The sequence below is a fragment of the Schistocerca piceifrons genome, chromosome 3 (genome assembly GCF_021461385.2).
Source record: "Schistocerca piceifrons isolate TAMUIC-IGC-003096 chromosome 3, iqSchPice1.1, whole genome shotgun sequence".
NCBI lineage: Eukaryota > Metazoa > Arthropoda > Insecta > Orthoptera > Acrididae > Schistocerca > Schistocerca piceifrons.
In genome coordinates this window covers 777,426,211-777,438,780 of record NC_060140.1, presented here as the reverse complement: position 1 = coordinate 777,438,780, position 12,570 = coordinate 777,426,211, and the positions used below count along the sequence as shown (strand labels likewise).

Sequence of the window (12,570 nt, the reverse complement as noted above, 5' to 3'; positions counted from 1 at the left end):
AATGATGATGAGGACAACACAACAGAGAGTCCACGAGCAGAGAAAATCTCCAACCCGGCCGGGAATCGAACCCCGGCCTCCTGCATGGGAGGCAAGCACGTAACCACTCAGCTTTTCTTTTTTTTTTTATCTCGTTTCGTTCGTTATTTTTCGTCACATTTGTTCGGGGCGGGCGTCCAATGACTCTTGTTCAAGTTCATCGTTGATCTATGAGCTCAGTTTTTTCATTACAGAGGGCAGCTAACCATCTGACCGAACACGCTACTCACCTAAGCAGGCGGACTGTTCTGATGAAGATTGCTCTAGTGTCATCTCCATCAGCATAAAAAGTTACGTGGAATACATGTAATCACGCCACGTTTTAAACGTCTGAGCAAAACCATGGTGCGATTACATGAATTCCAGGCAACTTTTTATTGTGATGAAGATTGCCCTAGTGCAATCGAAACCGTGATGAATTGACATAATTTTGTGCAACCGAAGTGGCTGTATATACGTCTTGTATATACATCCACGGTTGCTAGCTCACAGCCAAAAAAATGTTTAAAATTGAAAGAAACAATGTGAACGACGCGTAAATTAATGAAACTTCTGAAGACGGAGTGAAAGTAAAACAAATATACCGTCAAAAACGCGTGTTTTGAGGCATAATTCGTTAGCGCGGCGTGTCGGGAAAGGGGTGCCATTCATATGGGTGAGTTATCCCATAAACAACAACGTCACGGACGCTATAGCTTTGACTTCATACGCTAGCAGCGCTGCTGTCGTGTCACGTGACGAGGTGGCCCGCGAGCTTGCGTTAAGTACGTAAACTGGCCATTGCGTCAGCAGTGTCTGCCTATGCCTGATATACAAGTTCCTCTTCCTTGTGATATTCTGCCTTCGATTTTGCCTTGCAAGATGGTCTTTTCTAAATTATCCTCGTCTCTTCTCAAAATTTGCTCAGTGAACTGGAAGTATCTTTGATTGTCACGAGAAGTAAAGTTCTCGTGTTGTAAAGTTTTTCTGTAATGGAAGCATTGATTCTTCTTTCTGCTCATGGCACCTGTAACATCTTCCGCCAATACCAAATCTCGAAGGCATCAGTTCAGCATGTCAATAGCTTTCACAGTCCAGGTTTATTTTTTCTTTATTGAATTTCGATTCCCCCCCCCCCTCCCCCCCCCCCCCTCCGAAGAGGGCGGGCTGGCAGCAGCGTAGTATGCTGCTCTTCAGCCTACAGACTTTGTTAAAAAGATGAAGAGAATAAATAATAAAAACAGGCAATATAATCGGAGAATTAAATAGTAACACGGCGAAAAAAAGTCGTGGAACTTAAAACATAGAACAAAGGGATGATGATGCTAATAAAATACATACGAAGCAGACAGGTAACACAATAGACAGACAATTAAAAAACACGGCGACGGTCTGGTTTCTGTTTGCAAAAGACATAAAATTCACACCCAGCGACAGCATGGTTTCTGTTTGCAACACGAGAAAGACGATCAACACTGAACAATCAATGGGACACTGCACTAAAAAGGTAGCAAATGTGACACACCACAGCCGAGAGCAGGTGGGGGGAAACTGGACAGATGATGGGAAAATAAAAAGGTGGGGAAGGAGAGGAAAAGCGAAGGGGCGAGGCGGGAAAGGAGCCGATGGAGGATGAGGACCCAGAAGGGGGGGGGGGGTGCTGGGCAGACGCGACAGGGAGTGGGGAAGGCAGAGGAGGGGAATACAAAAGAACTCGAGGGGGGGAGAAGGGAGGTAGGGAGAGGTTTGGTGGGGAGAAAACAGGATGGAAGGGGGGGAAGAGGGAGCCCAGGGAAAGGACAGAGGAAAGGAGGGGGGGTGAGGATCACAGTTGATAGGAGGGATAGATGGGGGGAGAGAGGGCATCATCTGGGAGGGGGAGTTGATGGAAGCCTCCTTGGGAAAGGAGATGAAGGGTGTAGAGATGGAGGGTAGGGGGGACACAACAGTGAAGACGTGGCAGGGGGCGGGGACGGGAGAGGAGAGGAGCAACCAGGGGGTGAGGGGGTTCAAGGCGGCGGGAGGTGTATAGTATGTAGATATGTTCAAGGAACAGGAGAAGATGGGGGAAAGGAATGAGGTCATAGAGGATCCGCATGGGGGACGGGAGGCGTACACGGAATGAGAGCCGGAGTGCATGATGCTCAAGGATCACAGTCTCGCAGCCATACAGGAACGCTGGGAAAACCAATGATTCCAACAAGAACATTCCCGTTGTTTTGAATATTAGCTGGCTCTGCCATATCTTAGTGAGTTTAACCGCTGCTGTTCGAACAACGATGATTCGTTGTTTTACGGGGGGCATTCAGTACCTATTGCAACACATTTTTTCCTCGGCCAATATCTGTTGAAGAAAATGCAGAATTTGTTGTGGGACATCGTGGAATATTCCCGCTTCAGTCCCTATAGTTTCATGAAGTTCCGATAGGTGGTGGTGCTATACGTAGCCTTTAAAATGGCGTCCGTAACGGAGGTGCGTTCCAAGCAGAGATCTGTCATTGTGTTTATCTTGGCGGAAAACCAGAGCAAGGCAGATAGTCATAGGTGCTTGCAGAATATCTACGGAGACCTGACAGTGAATAAAAGTGCAATGAGTCGTTGGACGAGGCGTCTGCCAGCATCGCAACACGGTCACGCAAAGCTGTCCGATCTCCCGCGTGCTGGCCGGTCGCACACGGTTGTGAATCCTGCAGTGTGTTCATCTCCACAAAACTGCAAACGAACTTCTTCTCGATGACAGCGCAGAGCCTCACACAAGTCTGCACACCAGAGAGGAGCACACAAATCTTCATTGAACTGTTCTCCCTCATCCACTTTGCACAGCCCGGATCTCGCATCTTCCATCAGTTTGCTCCAGTGAAGGATACATTCCGTACGAAGCAGTACGTGAATGAATGATGGGGAGGTTATTCATGCAGCAAGACGTTCGGTCCGACGTCTACCACTAGAGTAATACCAAGAGGGCATACAGGCCCTCGCAGAAGGTAGAGTAAGGCCGTCACATTAAGCGGAGATTATGTTGAAAAAGAGGGTTTTGTACCCAAAAGATTAGGGGATAATATGGTGTACTAGAATCGTAAATAAAGCCACCTGCTTTCAGAAAAAGAATGTATTGCATTACTACGGGACGCCCCTCGTATTTCTTTTTCACACTTTTCTGCGTCATTGAGCAGAGATACCAGATACACACAAGCATTCACTACCTCCTGATCCTTTAAGAATCCTTGTCGATCAGTAACCATCAGTTTGGGTCTTTTCATGTTGATCTCTAGATCCAAACTGTAACTAGTACTCTTCACTCTGGGGAACAAATCATTAAGTTGTCCGTCACTCGTGGCTGAGCGGTCAGCGCGACGGAATGTCATACCTAACGGCCCAGGTTCTATTCCCGACTGAGTCGGAGATTTTCCCCGCTCAGGGACTGGGTGGTGTGTTGTCCTTATCATCATCATTTCATCCCAATCGACACACAAGTCGCCGAAGTGGCGTCAACTCGAAAGACTTGCACCAGGCGAACGGTCTACCCGACGGGAGGCCCTAGCCACAAGGCATTTCCATCACTAAGTTCTTCCTCCCTTTCTGCTATGAAGGTAGTATCCTTAGCAAAGTGTAGATTGTTGATTTTCCTGCCACTAATACAACTAATCGAATTCTAATTGATCAATTAATAAAATTTTTAAAGAACCATACAGGTAATAAATATAAACAAACAACGGAAGGAAATTGAAGAAGTTCCAGTATCATTTACCATGTTTTCAAAAATGGAGAAGTTGGACAAATCAGGACAATTTGCAGATATTCTCTGAGAGCTAGGACTTTTCAATTAATTTATAGTAAACGCTGTGTTTCCTCTTCGGTAGATCTGTAGTTCTCGCCATGAGAGACAACTGTATGTGTTTTATTGGCATAGTACTCTGTTCAGAGCATATTATGTTCTTTATTGCTGCCGACCAAGCAAGACCCTTGATGTTAGCTCGATACACCTGCGGTGGAGTCAGTTCCTCATCGAATTCGACCAACGAATTATCGACAAAATATTTGGATGGTGGCATGCATGAGTATCATTTTTAAAAAGTAAGCAACACTCCATTTAGATTCTGAAACGCAACACACAATTAAAATGCAAATATACACAGATATCATTAACACTGGAGCGTTTACACTTAACTGGACGAGAGAGAGGGAAGAAATAGACAGTCCACCACACACCGTAGGGAGACATGCGGTAGATTTGGAGGCGTATGTTTAAAAAAACACGGTATGCAAAACTTAAGGACGAAATAACTTTCACATGATGTGTTGCTGCCAAATAAAAAATGTCGTGTGACTAGGGCCTCCCGTCGGGTAGACCGTTCGCCGGGTGCAAGTCTTTCGATTTGACGTCACTTCGGGGATGAAATGATGATGATTATTACAACACAACACCCAGTCCCTGAGGGGAGAAAATCTCCGACCCAGCCGGGAATCGAACCCGGGCCCTTGGGATTGACAGCATGTCGCGCTGACCACTTTTTTTTCCTAACCTCATTTTCTTCGTTTTCGTTCGTTCTATCCGTTCGGTGCGGACGTCGCAAGACATCCGTTTCAGTTCGTGGTTGATCCATTAACTCAGTTTTTTTTATTATTATTACAGAGGGCAGTTAACTCTCTGACCGAACACGCTGAGTTACCGTGCCGGCATACCACCCAGCTATCCGGCGCGGACTGCTGCCAAGTAACATAGCTCGTTGAAACTTGGGCCATACGTAGAAAGAACTGCTACAGTATGGTACAGAAGATAACTGAAAGAAATAGACAGTAAGACGAACGGAAATGACAGTTTTATCCAGAAACAATAGTTGTACTGAATTCACCGCAATTCATTATGGTTCCCTGGAAATTAAAAAAGGTGGAACATGGTTCTTAATAAGGTGTGTGGTCATCACAGACAGTAGTACATGCTCAGAAGCGTGTTCCCACACTGATCACGAGGTTGGTTGTGGGTTCTCGTGTTAAGGCGTTCCATTCATACAACAGTGCGGTTGAGAATTGCTCTCCGCACCGTAACATCTGGACCACTAAAGCTGAATGTTCGATAATCTTCCTGGGTGCATTATTTGTTCCCACCTTTCGCTATCACAGGGTACGTCCAGCACTGTCGAACACGATCGTTTTGGTGGTCCAGGTGATGTGGTGTTGGGAGGCATACTGTTGTATGGGCGTACTGACCTCTACATCTTTGAACACGATATATGCATCGGTCAGTGTTATTGTGACACTGTACTCCTTCACCATGCACGTCTTTTCTGGGGTGCTCTCGTCCCTGACTTCATTTTTACGGATGACAACCTCCGACCGCATCTGCCAGCGCAGGTGGAGGAGCTCCTGGAACGAGAGGATATTCGGGGAATGGACTGCTCTGCCCGTTCCCCCGACCTAAATCCCATCGAACACGTGTGGGTTGCTTTGGGGAGACGTACTGCAAAGCGTCCACTTGCACCAAAGACCTTCCACCAGGTGTCAGCCGAGCTGGTGAAGGAATGGAACACCCTAACAAGAGAACTCATTACCAGCCTCGTGGTCAGTGTGGGAAAACGCTGCAGAGAATGCACTGTTCTCTATGGTGATCACACACCCTGTCAAGAACCGTGTCCCACCTTTTGTAATGTCCAGGGGACCATCATGGATTGCGATTACTTCAGTTTAATTACTGACTTTGAATAAAAGTGTTATTTCTGTCCTTTTATTGCGAATTTCTTTCGGTTACATTCTGTACAATAGTGTACTGTAGCAGTGCTTTCTATGTAACGAGCTATGTTACTTGGCAGTCACACTTCATGCGAAAATCACTTTCGTCCTTAAGTTTTGCACACCAATAAGATTTAGCGACGCCAAAGAAACTAGATGTCTGGAACAGGGTCTAATCCGTACATCTCCCGATTGTGTCTCAACCTCTGCGTTGCTCATCAAGCGGACCCTGTTGGAGCCCAGAAAGTGCAGCAAGAAAATTTACCCTTACATCAGTCTAGAATTATATTAGTTCGATTACAGTGCAGTGAAAAGAAGTTCTTACTGTGCATCCAAACTATTGCCCTAATATATTAATCATTATTGCATGCTGCTGTTAGGTACGTGCTCAGTTTGGTCAATTTCCATGACACATGAGGATCCGACGAATCGTCATCAACCAGCATGGATTTTCGAACCATTTGTCGTGTCATGATGACCATAACACCGCGTGTCATCAGAACAAAAGCGGATATTCGATGCTTTACCTTGCTTCATCAAACGTATTAATATTACTAACACTAAGTAGTACAACAGCCGAAGTGGCGAGGCACGTCAGCGCGTGTCGTGCGTGCCGGACGCATCCCGTTTGAATCCTGTCACTGCAATAAAATATCATCAGTAGCATTTGGCAATCAAGGGTTGCCGCTTAAAGTTGCATATCACCGAACTGGAAGACAATCACTATGTTTACATTCACACATCTTCCGGAAGACGAAAACCGAATTTGGGAAACAGTTTTTCGCTGTCGCTTTTACACGTTAAGGTCTGAAGCGGATTCGCTACCCCGGTTAAATATGAGCCTGGAAAACAGCTGATCCAGTTTCAGACACAGTCAACACAATCGTTATTTCTCTTCACTTAATCATTACAGGTAGGCAGCTCTATGCTCATTCTAATATTTCTACTTCTCCTTAGTTGCACAACAAGTCCATATTAACAGAATATGCTAAAAACAAGACTTATATTGAGCGGCTGGGGTGGCCGAGCGGTTCTACGCGCTACAGTTTGGAACCGCGCGACCACTACGGTTGCAGGTTCGAAACCTGCCTCGGGCATGGATGTGTGTGATGTCCTTAGGTTAGATAGGTTTAAGTAGTTCTAAGTTCTATGGGACTGTTGACCTCAGAAGTTAAGTCCCATAGTGCTCAGAGCCCTTTGAACCATTTGAACTTAATTTGACAACCCAAGCACATTTCAGTACCGCTTGTGTTTACATGGAAGTGAAAATCGATTACGGAATTGGAAAACCCGTTACTAGGAGTGGATTTCCAGAATCGATTTTGAAGTGTTTACATGAACACTCAGAAGCGGTTTTGGAAAATCGGTTTACGAAATCCAGTTTTGGGTGCCTCATGTAAACGGGACGAATGTGCTGAGTTAAGTGACAAACGTCTGTTCTGTGTCTCACTTTTAAATGCAATATGACTCTTTTCACTGCGACTGGGAGAAGATGAGGATTTAACTAAACTTTGAAGCCATTAATTATGGAGAACACTCAGCTATGAAGTTATTGTTAACACTGTTAATGATATTGTGACTGATATCATACCTTTCAGAGGTTCGCAAACATCGGCTCATTTAATTAAATCCGGCCGCTGTGTCCGAGCGGTTCTAGGCGCTTCAATGTGGAACCGCGCGACCGCTACAGTCGCAGGTTCGAATTCTGCCTCGGGCATGGATGTATGTGATGTCCTCAGGTTAGTTAGGTTTAAGTAGTTCTAAGTTCTAGGAGACTGATGACCTCAGATGTTAAGTCCCATAGTGCTCAGAGCCATCTGAACCATTTAATAAAATGACGTGCTCCACCACATACAATATGCTCTCAAATCGTCTGATTATATAATTCTGAAAAATTCTTTCTTTTAATAAAAGAAAAAAATTGTAACAAATCGTCGATGACTTAAAATAGGTAAGTAATGTATGTTGACAAACAAATTTTTGTAATACAAAGATTTAATCACGGACAAGATCATTGCGAGTTGCAACTGGGAATATCTGTCATATTTCCATTAGAAAATAAAACAAAATAATTCTGGACGCAATTTTGCAAGAAGCAACTGGAAATAACTTTATTATTACAGTACCGTGAGAAAATAAAGCAAGAAATGTAAAGAAAGATGTGATAGAGTATGTTCGACGTCGTACTGCATTCCTAAAACCATGCAGAGTGGAGAGGAGAATTACCCCACTGTCTTGCAGGCAGCATCGTACCTTTCTAGCGGCTGAGGCCGCAGGGACCACCTCTCTCGGACAGGAGTCGTCGACAGCGGCGACATCGACGCCGGTGGCGGTGTAGTGCTCGAGCAGCGCTGTGTTGTTGACCATGTCCACAATGGCCATTGACAAGTTGACGCGAGTCGCGTAGCTGACGGCCAGCCCCAGAAGATTTAACAGCAGCACAGTGTAGCGCGTCTTCCAGCACCCTGTGAACATCATGCAGTGACGCCCGAGACCACAACTTTGCAAGGCGGGAGCTAAGTATTTTGATGCCTTAAACTCTAAATTTGTTAGGTGTCTGCTCAATTCGCAGTCATATCCACTTTGTCGTTCGGTCTAACCCCGTCTCCCCAGAGCAACAACTGTAAATGGTTATATACACACATCAAAAAAAGTTTTGCATCACCTCAGTTCCGAGAGTTCCGGAACTTGTGCAGAAAATTGGAATAGAGATCAATATAAACATCAGTTCCGTCCTTTTTCTTGCTCATGAAAACTACACATTGCATGTTGTACCACCACACAGTGACACCTTCAGAGGTGCTCCAGATTGCTGTACACAGCGGTACCTCTAATAGCCAGTAGCACGTCCTCTTGCACTGATGCATACCCGTATTCGTCCACAAATTCATCAAGGCACTGTTAGTCCAAATTGTCCCACTCCTCAACGGCGATTCGGCGTAGATCCCTCAGAGTGGTTGGTATGTCACGTTGTCCATAAACAGTCCTTTTCAACCTATCCCAGGCATGTTCGATAGGGTTCATGTCTGGAGAACATGCTGGCCACACTAGTCGAGCGATATTTTCCTCAAGGGAGACATTCACAAGATGTGCACGATGGGGGCGCAAATTGTCGTCCATGAGGACGAATGCCTCGTCAATATGCTGCCGATATGGTTGCACTATCGGTTGGAGGATGGCATTCACGTATCGTACAGCAGTTACGGCGCCTTCCATGACCACCAGCGGCGTACGTCAGCCTCATATAATGCCACCCCAGAACAGCAAGGAAACTCCACCTTGATGCACTCGCTGGAAAGTGTGTCTAAGGCGTTCAGCCGGACCGTGTTGCCTCCAAATACGTCTAGAACGATTGTGTGGTTGAAGGCGTATGCGGCACTTATCGGTGAAGAGAACGTGATGCCAATCCTGAGCGGTCCATTCGGCATGTTGTTGGGCCCATCTGTACCGCGCAGCCTGGTGTCGTGGCTGCAAAGATGGACATTGGCATGGACATCAGGAGTAAAGTGGCTCATCAAGCAGCTTATTATGCACAGTTTGAGTCCTAACACGACGTGCTGTGGCTGCACGAAAAGCATTATTCAGCATGGTGGCGTTGCTGTGACGATTCCTCTGAGCCATAATCCGTAGGTAGCGATCATTCACTGCAGTAGTAGTCCTTGGGCGGCCTGAGCGAGGCATGTCATCGACAGTTCCTGTCTCTCTGTATCTCCTCCATGTCCAAAAAATATCGCTTTGGTTCACTCCAAGACGCCTGGACACTTCCCTTGTTGAGAGCCCTTCCTGGCCCTAAGTAACAACGCGATCGAACCGCGGTATTGACCGTCTAGGCATGGTTGAACTATAGACAAAAGGAGCTGTATACTTTCTTCCCGGTGGAATGACTGGAACTGATGGGCTGTCGGACCCCCTCCTTTAATAGGCGCTGCTCAAGCATGGTTGTTTACATCTTTGGGCGGGTTTAGTGACATCTCTAAACAGTCAAAGGGACTTTGTATGTGATGCAATATCCATAGTCAACGTCTGCCTTCAGGAGTCATGGGAACCGGGGTGATCAAAACTTTTTTTTATGTGTGTGTATTAAGTTGTTATAATGGATTACACAAGGATCATAAGACATCAGAAGTTCATTTAGTAACAATAAGCGGGGTTTAATTGCAAACAGGAGAAACAGCAGAGCAATAACAAATTAACAGACTGTCAGAATTATGGAAAGACATGAAACGATGACGACAATAACAATAATTATAATATAATAATAATAAAACATTGACTACGCCTTAATTACTTTGTGAAAATACAGTTGCCTCATAGCAGACTATTTTTTTTCTGCGTCTGCTGCACGGATAACAAATTTGACGCGGAATCCGCCAATTAAATTTTGCCGGGGGTATACAAAATGTAAATGCAGACTGGCAGTAGCTAGAACAACACTTCTGAAAAAAACCGAATATAGATTTAAGGGTTACAAAGTCTTTTATGAAGTTATTTGTCTGGAGTATGATCTTGTACAGAAGTAAAAAGTGGTCGGTAAACAGTGCAGACAAGAAGAGGATGGAGTCTTTTGAAATTTGGTGCTACCGAGGAATACTGAAGATTAGGTGAGTACGTGAGATAAATAATCAAGAGGCATTGAGCCGCCGGCTGCGGTGGCCGTGCGGCTCTAGGCGCTGCAGTCCAGAACCGCGGGACTGCTACGGTCGCAGGTTCGAATCCTGCCTCGGGCATGGATGTGTGTGATGTCCTTAGGTTGGTTAGGTTTAAGTAGTTCTAAGTTCTAGGGGACTGATGACCTAAGATGTTAAGTCCCATAGTGCTCAGAGCCATTTGAACCATTTGGCATTGAGCCTAACGGGGAAAAAAGGAATTTATGGCACATCTTGACTATAAGAAGCGATCGATTTTTGGATAGATCAAGGTTGGGTGTTGAACGAATCGTCAGTTTAGTAACTGAGGGAAATTTGGAAATTTGGCGTGGGGGTGATGGTGGTGGGGGGGGATGGCGGGTAACAATAGTAGAAGGAGAGCAAGACTCCACTTATTAAGAAGATTCAGAAGAATGTAGGTTGTAGTAGTTATGCAGAGATGAAGTGGTTTGCAGAGAACATATTATGGTAAAGAGCTGCATGAAACCAGTGTTCGGACTGAAAACCACAATAACATCATCAATAATAATAATACCGACTGCCCCTCGGCTATTTTGTGAAATTACGGTTGACCTATTGTCGCTAATTTCAATTCTGCATCCATGCCAAGAGTAACACTTTAAAAGCAAATATCTAAGGACACGTTTTTGCTGGGAGTACACTAACTGTTCCACCAAAGTTGTTTTAGAGTTTGGGGATCGGAAGTAAATATCAGACTAAAGATTAAAATGTCTGGTATTCACTCCACAGTCTGTCCCGAGAGTTTTTTTCTCTCAAGTACAACTTCTTTCAGCTGTATCAAATGATTTCTTAACATCAAAAATGCTTAATTACGAATGTGGTTACGGTTCACGTAAAACCGTGGGACCTCAAATAACTGGGTATGTCAGTTCAGTCATGGGACGGGAAGGACATACCGCCTCCCACTGGAGGATACCTAGGAATGCTCTATGGCGTTCAAACCAATATTCGAGCTTTACTTTTATCCTTAATCTACAAGGCATGCGTTGCGTTAGTTTAATTCAGGAAATAAAGCTGCCGATCCCAACTGTTGATCTATTCTCATTACCAATACTTTCAACTCTTATTGATACACCTTCGGCATTCTACGCTGTGATCTGGCGTTCACTTAAAGGCTTAAGCTCGTAAGTATTTCTGCAGTATCAGTAAATAATTGGCAACTTTTTACAGATAATTAAGAGGTCGCTCAAACCTTGCACTAATGTCTAGAGGGTAGTCAGTCAATTCAGTTACCTTCTCACACTTCAATACAATGCAGAAAACACCAATATCGATTTATCAAAATTATGTATAAATCAGTGGAATGAAGTAATTACATACTTCAACCATAAACATTGACTCTTCCGTTCACGTTAGTCGGCAGAAGATCAATGAATTCTGGAGGGCAGTAGTTAGAATTATCGTTTGGTGGCCCATACTTAGGTTATCAGTGATTTTACTAAAACGCCAAGGCAAATGTTGGGACAATGCTTTTGATAAGGTCACTGCCAATTTCCTACTCCCATCCGGCTCCAACTCTCTGAGAGTTGTCCATTCCTTATGTTATGCCGTGGACAGAAACAGTGACAACAGTAAAACAATCAAAAACACTCCTCCAGAGAAACCTAAAGTGGACGACCATATAAACCTAGGTCCAGAAAATTAGACGCCAATTTGGAATTTATTGGAAGGATCACAAGGAAATGCATTCTCCTTCGGAAGAACAGCTTATGAATCACTCATTCGGTAGACCCTTGAGTGTTACTCGTGAGTCTAGGACCCGTAGCATGTAAAGTTAATAGGTGGGTTCATTTAGTACGCGAGAGAGTGTTACGGAGATAGTCAAAGAGCTCAAACGGTAGCCGCTGCAAGAGAGGCGTTGTACGTCACGGAGAGATTTACTGATAACATTCTGAGTCAGCGAACATGTTCCTTCCTCCATCGTACATCTCGCGATATAAACATGGCAGGAAAAATCAAAGAAATTATATGGATCACGCATCATTCGAGAACGGAACTGGAAAGGTGCTTACTCTCTGACATACGCAGTAAAGTTGCATGCTGAGTTAATATGTACATGTAGTAGAGGTAGACCAGAAGCACACAGTGCTTAACGTGTCCTTCTACATCTACATCGACATGACTACTCTGTAATTCACATTTAAGTGCTTGGCAGAGG

The 12,570-nt window shown here is 44.8% G+C and overlaps 1 protein-coding gene across 1 annotated transcript in view; it reads right to left on the bottom strand.

Moving 5' to 3' along the window:
- The window catches only part of LOC124789053 (sialin-like), a 93,384-nt gene that overhangs the window by 70,673 nt on the left and 10,141 nt on the right, over nucleotides 1-12,570 (bottom strand). The window contains exon 3 of the mRNA XM_047256344.1: nucleotides 7,999-8,210. Within this exon, the coding sequence (XP_047112300.1) occupies nucleotides 7,999-8,210 (212 nt within the window). The remainder of the gene's footprint in view (nucleotides 1-7,998; nucleotides 8,211-12,570) is intronic.